Source organism: Taurulus bubalis, assembly GCF_910589615.1.
Source record: "Taurulus bubalis genome assembly, chromosome: 2".
Classification (NCBI taxonomy): domain Eukaryota; kingdom Metazoa; phylum Chordata; class Actinopteri; order Perciformes; family Cottidae; genus Taurulus; species Taurulus bubalis.
In genome coordinates this window covers 13,236,070-13,249,044 of record NC_136590.1, presented here as the reverse complement: position 1 = coordinate 13,249,044, position 12,975 = coordinate 13,236,070, and the positions used below count along the sequence as shown (strand labels likewise).

Sequence of the window (12,975 nt, the reverse complement as noted above, 5' to 3'; positions counted from 1 at the left end):
TTCAGTTTAGTCGACCTAGAATAAAAGGCCTTCATCTTGCTGCCTATCCTCATCTAACCAACCATGCTCACCCATTAAGCACAGACTTTGTAATTGTATTAAAATAGTGTTTGGATGTACATTTAAATGAGAGGCAATGGCATGCCTCGTTATACAATCTTATTAAGAGTAACAGGATCTTCTCCTGGTGTCAGATGCATGAATCTTTGTAATTTACCAAATATGTTCATTAATAGACTTTAAGTGTCTGATTTATAATTTCCTGTATATTATATGCCCTCTTCTGTGTTACACGTTTCACAAAACCGTGCACATTTACACAATTCTAAAGACACACCAGCGGTCTGTTTGGGCACAAATCAGACTTTTCTGTCTCCTGGCACCAGCAACATCCTGAAACAATGCCAAAGCCGCCTTTGTGTTGTTACGCACTGCCATTAAGCACTGGTGCTGTGAATCATAACAGCTTATTGATTGATTGATACGAGCAGGTCAAAGTCAAAGGAATAGTCCAGCTTCTTGGTGAACGTCTTTGATTAATGCATTTTGCCTCAAGATGATTGATTGCTAGTTGTACCACAGTGTGCCCCACATTACATTAGTTTGCCTCGTTCAATATCATTATATAGCACTAATTTAGTGGATATTACATGCCATATTTTGGAAGATAGGAACACACAGAAGTGTAGCTGGTGTCAATCTCATTGCACAATTAAAAGTTGATCAAACTGCATTTTCTCCCCTTCTAATCACACATCAAACGACTGCACTGGCAGTACAGCAGCTTATGGTATTTCTTTGCTTGCTGAATACAACTATAAAAGTGAAATAGTCTCTGCAAGTGACACATACCATGCACACATGCCTCAACAACCATTCAAATATGAACATGTAATCTACATGCATCATCATACAAGGCATTTAGTTAATATAGAACCAGCTCTGATCAAAGCAAACAGAGATGAGCCATTACAGCTGAATTATTAATAATATGCTTTAAAAATAAAATGTAGAAATAGTAATAAACAAACATACTTTGTTTTTTAAATACAGATTCCTGTATATATGACCAGAAAGCCAGATTAATAGATTAAAAATAATTTGTTATGAAATGTCCTGCCCCATACTCACAAAGTGTAAATAGATACATTAATTATGTATGACTTTAATGTATTCACATGTGTAGATACAGATATGTACAAATTCAATAATAACTACTGACATCTTAAGCATTGCTTGGAAGGTTTAGCTAGTTAAATCTAGCTAGTTTGCATGAACTCCTAAATTGACATCAGAGCCTACGAGGGCCTCATAGAGGCACTTACAACATCTGCCTGTTTCGTTTACTTCAACAATGTGTACGTCAAAGCGTCCTATGGGTGATTTGCATTGGCCACAACTATGTGATAGGACTCTTTAAGATCAACAGAACCACAATTATGACGTTCTTCAGATCCCGTGTTGATACAATACAAAGCAAATATAAACAGATACAGTACTTCTAAAGTTGTAAATGTTCAAATGAAAATAGTGGTGTGTGAGATTAAGTTATTCCTCCCACCCATTTCATTCAATTGTGGCATCAAAGACTAATTCACTGCAGTTATTTAAGATGGATGGACATTTCCTTTGACTGCAACAGAAATGTGTACATTCCAAATAAAGTGGCAAACCAGTGTAATTGAAATATGGCAAATTGTTACATCCAACACTGTGGAGTCATTTTAAGATTATACAGTATGCATGTGTGCTTAGAAAGGTTTCTTGAGGTTTGTGCACTGGGGGAAGTGATGCTAACAAAAATTACAGACCAATATTTGGGTGTCCTGATGTGGACTAAGATTACCTTTGAGGCTTGAAGCCAATCAATGTGTGTAACTGTACTCATTACATTTTCAAAAAACATTTCCTGCTAGTCAAATGAACTTGAAATGTACTATCCCAGAGTTTCCCTACCTTTCCTTAGTTTAGGTTGACATTATACAATTAGCTGCTGTCAAAAAATGCTTGGATTCACTGGAGAAACAAAGCTTTGCATGCTGTTTCAGATATTTTCAGACGACACACAATTATTGTAATTTTCATCATAATGGTGAAATGTAACACTATTGAGTATAAGCATGACTGTTAACAACTTTGGTCTGAAAATATGTGCAATGGCTTTCAAAACCTTGTATCAAACAAAGCCATGCAATCATCACTTCTTGCAGTGACGGTGGTAGGATCTATTATAACTGAGACACTACAACTTTTACACAGTTCTCAAACCCCCGTCAACAGATTCAACCAAACGTTCAAGTGATGTCATAGTTTTCATCCTGAATCACAATACTGCATATCCAATTAAAGTTGAAGAGTCTGGAAGCACATTGATTTTTAGACAAAATGGCAATCGGGACCATCGATTATGACAGCAAGAATTTCCGGATCTGACTCTCTAAACAAGTAAATACTCTAAGTATTCTCTCTTTACACCAGTGACATTTTTTTCTGTCTCTAAGCACTTACAGTTTTTTTCTCATGATTTTAGTCTAACTACATTTCTGTTTGTTAAAGAACTTCAGCACAGTTAAATACAACATTGTATCTTTTTTGAGAATTGTTATTTTAGACAATCAGTAGTACAGAAAATGCATTCCTAACAATGAAATACACATTACTAGTACAAGTGAAAAAAATATAAAACTATTACAAAACGAAAACAATTAAAAGTGGCAGCCACAACATCACAAAGTTCAAAGGACCAGTAACACTGACTTGAAATAAAACAGGACAAATGGCTCATGGTGTATTACTCCTTGAACAGCTGAATCAAAGATAATAAGTAGACAAAGTCTGTGCATTTTTCTGATAAAAAATAAATGCATATTTATATGTGTATGTGCACAGCATGTTTCCCAGCATTAAAATCATATTGCATGTTTATTGCATACGTGAATGTGTTTTTATTCCTCTTTCTTTTTAAATCCTTTTAGCTCAACTTTTAAATATGATCTATTTTCATGTGAGAATGGCAGTCTGAGGAAAAACTTCCATTACAAAAATAAAAGCTATAAATTGGCTAAAACAGATTGTTAGTTTTCATTTGTTGAGGGGAATGGTATACTGTAAGCATTGTAATATATATTTTTTTAAATAATTAATATAATTAATAGGTTGCATTTTGTCTTTTTTATTTGGATTTTCAGGTTTAGACAAACATTTAAATAAAAAAACAATAATAAATAATGGAGAAATATGAATAAAAAAACATAAAATGAAGCAGAACAGCTATTTAGAAAAGCTGAGCATCCTTAGTGAGAGACGTTTGATCAGGCTCAAATGTTCAACCTAATAATTTTGTGTTATATGGTCGCTGTCTAATCTCAACATGCAAGCTTTAAAGGTTAGTAATAACTGTTAGTAAAGTGCTTGTATTTGTTTTACATATAGTATTAATGATGTATTCATTCAAATCTGACTTTAAAAACATCTATATTTAACGTAGTTAGTTTATGTATTATTTAACTACCTTTCATGAATACATTGCAATTAGTTCTCTTTAAAAATATGTGGGTCCACATAGAAGTACATATTTCATTTACATGACTTTCCTGATTTGCAATTTTCAGTTATTAACCATCATCAAAAAGAAAGTAATTGCTGAGGATGAGATGGCTTAATTGTGCTATTTTACCAAAGACTGTCTGGGAGACACTACGCAGTTCGTATGTCGCTAGCCAGGCAGCTATTTGTGAGGTGCTAAGCTGCCCTAACAATGTTTACAACAAAAGGATATAACTTTCCCTTGTTTCAAATGCTAAAAACTAAAGCCTGATACATTATTCTCCATCTGCCGCCATTAGTGCAGAATCAACTAATTGGGATTATAAGGTAGTGTGAAGCTCATTAAATTACATTAAATCATTAGGTTTAGCTAACAACCAGCATTGTACATTAGCAAGCTGACTTGTCAGAAAACTATTGCACGTAAACAAACCAAAAGCAAGCATTGATTTGTTTTTTAATGTTCTGCTCACTGTTCATCTGTCGACTGTAAAAACCTTTGAATGCTTAATTTCCTACATATAAAATCATATTTTATCAAACCCAGCCAGTGGTATGATCTATTAGCTTGTCGTACACATGTAAAACATGTAATGTCCTCCCTTCTCCAACCAACCTCATCCTTCTCCTCCCTTGTTAAACTTATCCTGTCAACAACTAAACTTGTGGTACATTACTTGCAAATCTGGCAACCTATAGGCAATACATTATTTTATATATATATTTTGAGGCATATAATAAAATTCATGTTTTTGTTTGGGAATGTAATTGAATTGCTATGATGCATAACATGATGATACATATGTAGAAATATAAAAGACAACATGCTTGCAACTGCTAAAGAAAGTATCTGAATAGACCTTTCACTGGAAGGTAGCAATTGCAACATGGGATCCTGACAGCAATGTAATAAAACAAACTACAAATTTAAAGAATCATGTTAGGCTGCACAATTCAGAAAGCTCTCATGGTACATATTTGTATTCTTTTAATTTAAGTTATTTTTATTTTTTTTATGACATTTTGACATGTGACTCTGTGTAAACTATTAACGTGTCCAGTGATGTCACAATAATATATGAAGTGTTTTTACCAGTTCATATGGAAGCTGTCTAGGATGTCTTTTGGAGAAAATTACCAAAATGATGTCGACGCTGTCAGCTACATGCATCAATATTCACAAAAGACCGAATGTAGAAACCTTTTTAACATCGATCTTATCTATAAATGTATTTATGTCTTTGGCTAAATAAACTGAAGTATCCCATTGCATGGTAATTTCTCTGGAAGGTGTGAGCTTTTTGTTTGGTCTGAAACATTTAAAAAATGGATGCCCACCTACACACTTAATCCTACATTTTATATTGTAACTGTGCACATGTTTTAATAAAGTTGTTTTAATCTCTGCTATTATTTTATTTACTAACCCATCCAAATCTTTTTTTTTTCTTTTTTTTTTACATTTCTTCCTATGATCTAAAATAACAGCGTATAATGTGTATTTGACCCCATCAGCTAACGTGATTCATGCATCATAAACCATTGGATTCACAAGACAAGGGGTCATTCTTTCTACATTCAAGTTCAGTGTATGTTATTGCTATTGTTTTTGCATGGTGTACAATCCAAATGGAGGCTTTAATGCAATCAGTCCACAGCTAATCCAAGTCATCTCTTATCATCCAATCAGGAACATCCTTTTTTTGCTACAAAATGGAGGGGATGGGGGAGCGACAGCGGCGCAGCGGTCCTGGGGCCTCGTAGGTTTCAAAGGGGGGACTAGTGATAGGAGCAAGCCGCAGGGACGACCCAGCCATTCCCGATATGTTATTGAGACTGTGAGATTTATCGTAGCCTGTTGCTTTAAGAACATAATTTTAACCATCGAACGATTAATTTGTTTATATTATTTGTGATTGATATCGAATACCAATGAAATAAAAATAAATCATGGTTAAAAAGTTTTTAGCATGTTATGACAAATTTCCATATGCAGGTGGTTTGTTATAAAGGGTACATAACATTGAAGCATGAACATGAGGTTTAAGATGTTATAAGAAAAAATCCGAACAGAAAAGAAGTACATAAGTGGAGAGAATAAATTAAGGATAAGAAATTTGAAAATGTTATCAAATCATAAAGACATGTAAAGGACAGACGAGGACAGAGGCACACAAGACAGACAAGACAAGACAAAACAAGAAAATGTGAGTTATGATATGTCTTTTTTCAAAACAGAAAAGCAAAAGTTTCTTTGATATTTAGAGTTTTAACACCAATAATAGACCCATTGAATAAAGCACCCAACATGTTATCATGTCAAGCATAATGTGCAATGTTCAGGTGTTTTAGACAACTATTTGGCCACAACTATACAGTTTACCACAAAAACAAATAGTAAATACACATACATATATATTACTAATACAGTGTTGGAGTTGACCACATGAAGTTCTAGGTGAAAAGTTAGACCACTATTGAAGTTATGTTGAATAATGAATTGGCTTGCATTAGACTTTATAAAAAAGCCCAGTATTTGCTTTGGGTTCCTGTAAACTTCAGATGGCCAACACAAAAATGTTCTCCCTTTAACATTTAAAAACACTTCCTATCCCCGGTAATAGCATCCTTTAAAAGAGATCAGTTTGCATTTGGTTACAGTGGGAAATGACACGGCCCACTTGACCACTTGTGCAAGAGACTTTGAAGTATAATATGTGGTATTTAAACGTAGATATACAAAATACAAAACCAATTAATCTAAGAAATAAAACATTGGCTTATGTGTCCTTTCCCGCTGTATTTATGTGTAACAGAGCATGCAGACGTTGAAGTCCCTCTGTAGGAAGCAGTCACAGAGGTGATAGTGATGTGCATCAGGTGAAGTGAAAAACAACATTGTTCGGTAGCAGTTACAGTAATCTGCCCCATCAATGGCTAACTGACTCATAATGGATGGAGGTTTTCAGTTGTATTAGGAATGTGATACATTAGCTGAAATTTAACTTAGATGTAAAGCAAAAAAACTGCAATGCAAACAGAGTTTGGGACTAAATTAGCAAGTACGTGTATATTTTGGTCAAACTCCAACCATTTTAAGGCCAGTCGGACAACAAAGAACACTCATTGCGATAGTATGCCGCCCTTTGTCCTTCCTGCTGAAATGAAACAAATATACTGTGGTGCACAGTGGCCACCACTCTAGATTACGCATTGTTTGAGCCAACCATAAATAAAAGTATTTTTTTTATTCTGACTAGCTCAGGCACATTAGTTAGATGGCAACTCAGTAAAATATTGATGATGCATTTTTCACTGGGTTTCTTAAGGTCCCACACAGATGTCTAAGAAGCTGTCTGCTCAATCTGTGGTGGTGCTTCAATCTCAAGATTAGTTCTACCCCCAAATGCATTGAGACACATACTGTCAGGTTGTATCAAGTGGCAGCCATTTTTGTGATCCTGAATCTGAGTTAAAGGATGACAACCGGAGTGAGAGAAAAACAAACAAACCTGTTTTTAAAAGCAGAACTACAATAAATGCAATTCTAGTGAATGCAGACAAAAATCTCTTTATGCAAGAGGTGGATATTGTGAGTCTTAAATTAACATTATCTGATAACACCTTCACCTGGCCCAAGTGAATAGTTAAAGTTACAATGCCATTTTGCATTAATGCCAATTGAATGCATTGAATGCTTTCAGTAATTACCTGTCTATAGTAGTTTTAATTGTTGGTGGTGTGCTCCACCATTCTTGTGCTGGTTTCACAATGCCTTCATGCGCACAAGGGATTCACAGGAAACAATGTCTGCATGTAATCCATTTTAATTTGATCTATTTTATATCAACCTTGTGCTCTCTGAGATCGTGTCAGAGCCACATTACATTTTTTTTTGTAATGCAACCAACTGCTGCTGTTTCACATTAAAAGTCAGAAATGTCTTGTTTCTGCTGGGTAAAAAAAGTTATTATTCTTTGAAGAATAATAAAAAAATATATATATATAGGGCATAAGAAATAGACAGCAAATTTACTACGTAGAGGTAAACTAGTACTATTTAATTAAACTGGTACACTCATGTCCCAACAGCTCAAATGTGCAAATATTATGCTTTACTTGGGCTCTACAATTGATTAACAATGACGACTGCCCTACAAATTTGAAGTATTCACCATTGGAGTTCCTATAAATAAAGTTGGGAAGTCCGTTATGCAGTTACAACAAACGGCTTTGATTCTATTGTGAAATTCCGTTGGATCTATTCTTAGAGAAAATAAATCAACATGCAGAGTGAAGAGAGAGAAATGAAGGCAAGAGTACACACTGTGCATGTGAAAACAAGACTAAGAACACTATGCTTTATAGACATTATGATATTCAAACATATTAAGACTAAACTGCTAAACCTAGATGGTCGTGATTGCAGCAGTTAACTCTATATTTAATATGGTCTCTGTTGCTTTAAACAAATGTCCTTCATTTTTCTTTTTTTAGTCTGAAACCAGAGGATTTAAAACACTTGTCGCGTGTGATATGAGTAAAATATGTATAAGGGAAAAAAAGAGTTCCCATCGGTTGACAGGATGAAGGTGAAACTGATGAAGAATAATGCCGACGCGACAGTAACATGGTTCTCAAGCTTTTCAGATAAATGTCAGCGACTGTTTGGCTGATTGGTACATTGGTTTGCTTCTGCTGATGATGCTTGGTCGAATTCAAGATAATGATTGTTCTCAGAAATGACAATAAAAATGCTGAAGAAATGATTCATGTCTCAGACACTGTAGTCTGTCACGGACTGCTAGCTTCCTCCTCACTGTGCTAAGTACCGTATTTACAACATCAACGGGGGTTTTGTGCTCTGGGGTCGTCTATCAGGGGAATTAGTGAGTCTGGCTGTCACTGCAGTCGGTGATGACATAATTCCTGCCCAAAGTCACACTTAATTTACACTACGAGGGAGTATGTACCTACCTACAGTCAGACTTTAGTTACACTTGCACTGCAGTGGCGGCCTGGGGATGGGATGGAGAATGAGTGTTAATCACAGAAGGAGGCGGTAATGGAGAGGGAAAACACAGAGGAACAGAGAGGAAAAACTGCAAATATTCTGACTAGACTGTATACCAAGGAAATGATAATGTAAAATGAAACAGATTGGACCGAAATAATATATTTAATTCTTGTATGTTTGTATGTAGAAGGCAGAGAGCTATTTGTCTCTATTATTTAAACTCGCATATGTCCTGTAATGTTATGAGCATGCAGAGGACACAGGATGTGCTGCATGTTGAGATGCTTTTCTGAGAACAACCCCATACTGTATCATTCTTACATGGGATCAATTGCCCGTTAAAGAGGGTGGGATCTCCTGTTACCCATTATTAGATGTATTGATCTCCTCATGACAGAAGCCACAATGTGTCCATACAGTACATACAGTACCTGGAATGTCTTTTGGGAAAACTAGAGATCATGCAACTGTAACCTGCATCCTCTTGTTAGCGATATATAGACCTTACAGATCTATACGCGTCAGTTGCTCATTAAAGCTCATATCCATTTCAAATTGTAAACTTCTCATACATATACATACATATTTATCAAGTTTATTTTTTTTGTTTTAAGAAGCAAGTAAAAATCTGGAGACAAAAGAATATTTGCAGATTTGTGTGATGAAGCAACATAGTAAGAAACAGTGGAACAGTTACACACAAGAGGACATGCGAGACAATGTAGGAGAGGTTTTACATACTGAGTACAATGACATACAAGAGGACACTGACACACTTTCACACAAAAGGTGTTAGGGAGTTGAATTTAGAGCTATTATATTGTATTTAGTTGTAGCCTGTTATGCTGAGCCACTTAACATAATAACTGTCTCCAACATAAATTGTCTGTAATGAATAATTTTTTGTGAGCACAAGCAAAACCAAACAACAGATATGTTGTGGTAGCTAGTGCGTGAATATTATAAAACTTTTGGTCCTGAAATTCCACCAACAAGCTCTCCTAATCAATGTCATAAATATGAATAGTAAAGAAAACTGCATAAATAAGGAGTGGGATGGGAATGTGGAATGTGAATGCACCCGGCTTACTATAAAAGTGTATTACTCACAACTTGTTTTCATAATATGGGTTTAGTTAAATTTATTAATGAAAAAATGAGGTTTCTTTTGTCAAACGAGTTCTTGGAAATGTCCTGAGATTTGTGCCAGTTTTTTGTGAATTGTTGTGTTGGCAATTTCCTTTTATCATTTCAATCCATAGAAGACAGATAATAGGTGATAGTAAAACTCAAAGGAGAACACAGGAAGAACATAGGGGGAATCGAAACATCAAACAGCAAAACACAATTGTAAAAAACTCAAAGACTTAATACAAAAAAAACAAACATAACCACAGGCCCAAATATATACGTTTAAAATAAATCTAACGTAATCTTAAGCACATCAAAAAATAAAACGCTCACACTACAACACAAAACTCATCACAATCACAACATAATACTCCACAAAAATACGTAACGAAAGATGTACGTACCGTGTTAGAAACACAGGACGTAAATAAATCACAAAACCCCAAGAAATAAAACAACTCGGACACATATAGTGAGGAACTGAGAGGAGAGAATGTGGAGCGGGAGAGGGACGGAGAAAGAGACAGATACAAACGAGACCCTTGAAGAAGGTCGAGAGGAGTGATTGGGATTAGCCAATCAAAGGGATGATTGACGGTTTGACCTTAACGAGACACGCATACTGCATCTGGTATGTAGGAAGTCAAATGGCCAACAATCAAAGAGAAGAAACTGAAAAGTAATAAAAAATAAGTTTGCAAAGACATCTAATGTGAGTATCTACAAAATAAATCACAACTGAAGCACACAAGAATATGTTTTAGACAGCGTGAGAATCCCTCTTTAAAAACAAGAAGGAGAACGTTTTTTCATCAGAGAAGAACAGGGATGTAACATAGAGCCAGTGGGTTTTTTGTTTGTAATGTTGGTCTTCCCCTAAAGGCCTAAATCACAGATTTGTTTTAATTGATTATTAACTATGTGAGTTTGAACAGCCATATACACAACTTTTTATGTCGCAAAATATGTATTCATATACTGGGCAGGTAGGTTATCAGTGTATCAAAGGGCTGTATAGACATGAGCTGGTTATCAAATGCCAGAGAATCAGGTTCCAGAGATTGCAAACAGGTCAAATGCCACTGGTATTTACTGTCAGCACCAAGTCAAGTGTCTTTCTCCAGGGCACAAGGCTCAACATCCTAAATATTATAGATTACAGGTCCATTCTGAATCACTGTGTAGCCCAAACCCTGAAACTTAACCGTAAGGACACTTAGTTTCTTCAATGGACTCCTGATTTGCTTTAAAGAGGGATTTTTGTAGGACTTAAATTGCACCGTATGCATAAGAACCATTGAAACTGAAGCAACGTCAGGGACCTGTAAGTGAAGGGCTTGGAAAGCTCCAGGCTTGCTTACCTTAGACAACATGTAGCCACTTTTCAGTCAATTCTGTAATAGCAGTTGTCTGTCTGTCTGGTAAATAAGTGTTTCAGTCACTGAGTGCAGCTCATAATTCTTTTGATTTCTATCCAGGCCTCCACAGCACAAATACAAAAGGTCCTGAACTTTAGACTACGCCAGGCACTGAAAGCACAGAAACATGGTCTAGGGAGTAGTATTTCAGATCCATTACACGCTCACAACACAGTATTTTTGTAAAGAAGTATCGTGATAACTGGCCTTGTTTACAAAGCTGAATTAAGACAATACATTATAACAGTTTAAAATATTTGCTGGTTTTCAGCGTGGCATGTTTCAGGAGGTACTATCCCTTGACCTGGATGGCTCCACTGACCCCAGTGACCTTGGGCCTTGGAAAGATGATTGTCATAAAACACTTCACTCAGTGTCACAACAGTGGCTGGCCAATTGAAATTTAATCAAATACGGCATATGTACATGCAATTGTGCTCATCTTTGAGCCTGAAATGTATTCTGGCAGAGAACGATTAAGTGCCATTGAGTATGTTAAACCTCTGCATGAATACATGTACATATATATATATTTTTAAACTGTTGAAAGAGTTTGTTTCAAAGGTGAAGCCTCTCTAAATTGCAGTGAGGGCTTTTGTTTGCCAAGGTGGAGGTCCATGGGGTAAGGAGTAACACAAATAAACACAGTAGAAGGGAACAACCAAATTAAGCCACACACGACAACACAAACACAACACTCGGTATTGAGGAGACAGAGACACAGTGTATAACACGTAAGAATGAAAAAGCCCACATACACACGCGTGATATGACACAACCTGAAGAGAGAGACAACAACAACACAGAGGCACATCAGACAACAACGTGACCCGCGGTTCCTGTTCAATCTTCTTCAGTGTTATGTTTTATTAGTTATTGACACAGGACACAACAACTGGGTTATTTTCACCTGAGCTGCTGGAAGTATTTGCACATAAACACATTCCCACGTGGACGGACTATTGCACTCATGACTGTATGCAAGTTGTAAGCTCTCACACAAGTATACACATCTTTGTGCACACTTCTTATTGTGGGTGTCACGATATCACAGAGCAATCCCTTTTTCTTTTTTTTTTAACATCTTGTACATTGTTTATCGCGAATGTTGCTGAATTCACAAATTTTGTAAGCAGTTCGGATATTCAGCTGAGGTTAGGTTTCATCAGATGAGATACCTCACAAATCAGACGCACCCTAAAATGCCACCCAAATCTTGATATTCAGGTTTAAGCACTACCTACCTTAGCTTTCTGTTTGCATTAATCTCCCACAAGTGTAAAACGGACAGCACACTTTCAGAAGACTTTTCACGGGTGACACAACTCTATTGAACATGTAGACACAACATTGTGGAAATGGTTGTGTATCTGTGATCTGAAGTCATGCATAGTGTGTGCAGCTACGTCTGTGTTTACATGCGTGTTAGAGTGGACTGTAGTTTGTGCAACTGCAAAACATGCTACGTGATGGAGAGACAGATCTAAATATCAGTATGGTTTCAGTCAAGAGTTGACTAGGCTATGGGCTAGCTAACTTTGTGTCAGTGTTACCTCTGCTCTATGGTTTGATCCAGGAGGAGGTGGAGTTTGCATTGAGGTCCTGCTGTAACAGAGACCCTTCCATCTTATACCAATCCTCAGTCAGAGGGGAGTCTGGGCTGGGTGCCAGAGCTGCTGCCTCTAGTTTGTTGTCAACAGGGGGTGTTGGAAGTTTGGAGGAAGTGTGAGGGAGTATTTTGGTGCAGGTTGGCAGCAGTGGTGGTGGTTGAATTGCAGTAGTAAATGAATAAAGGTGTCAGGTTTTTATGAGAACAAAGGTAATACACATTGGGGGTAAAACAAAAATGGGTTGGGGGGTAGT

The 12,975-nt window shown here is 36.4% G+C and overlaps 1 protein-coding gene across 1 annotated transcript in view; it reads right to left on the bottom strand.

Moving 5' to 3' along the window:
* Positions 1 to 4,903: 4,903 nt before the first annotated feature.
* The window catches only part of LOC306753244 (voltage-gated potassium channel KCNC1-like), a gene marked incomplete at its 5' end in the record, with an annotated part of 39,897 nt that continues 31,825 nt past the window's right edge, over positions 4,904 to 12,975 (bottom strand). The window contains 2 exon segments of the mRNA XM_079237110.1: positions 4,904 to 5,407; positions 11,871 to 11,891. Coding sequence (XP_079093236.1) covers positions 5,253 to 5,407; positions 11,871 to 11,891 — 176 coding nt within the window. The 3' untranslated portion in view covers positions 4,904 to 5,252.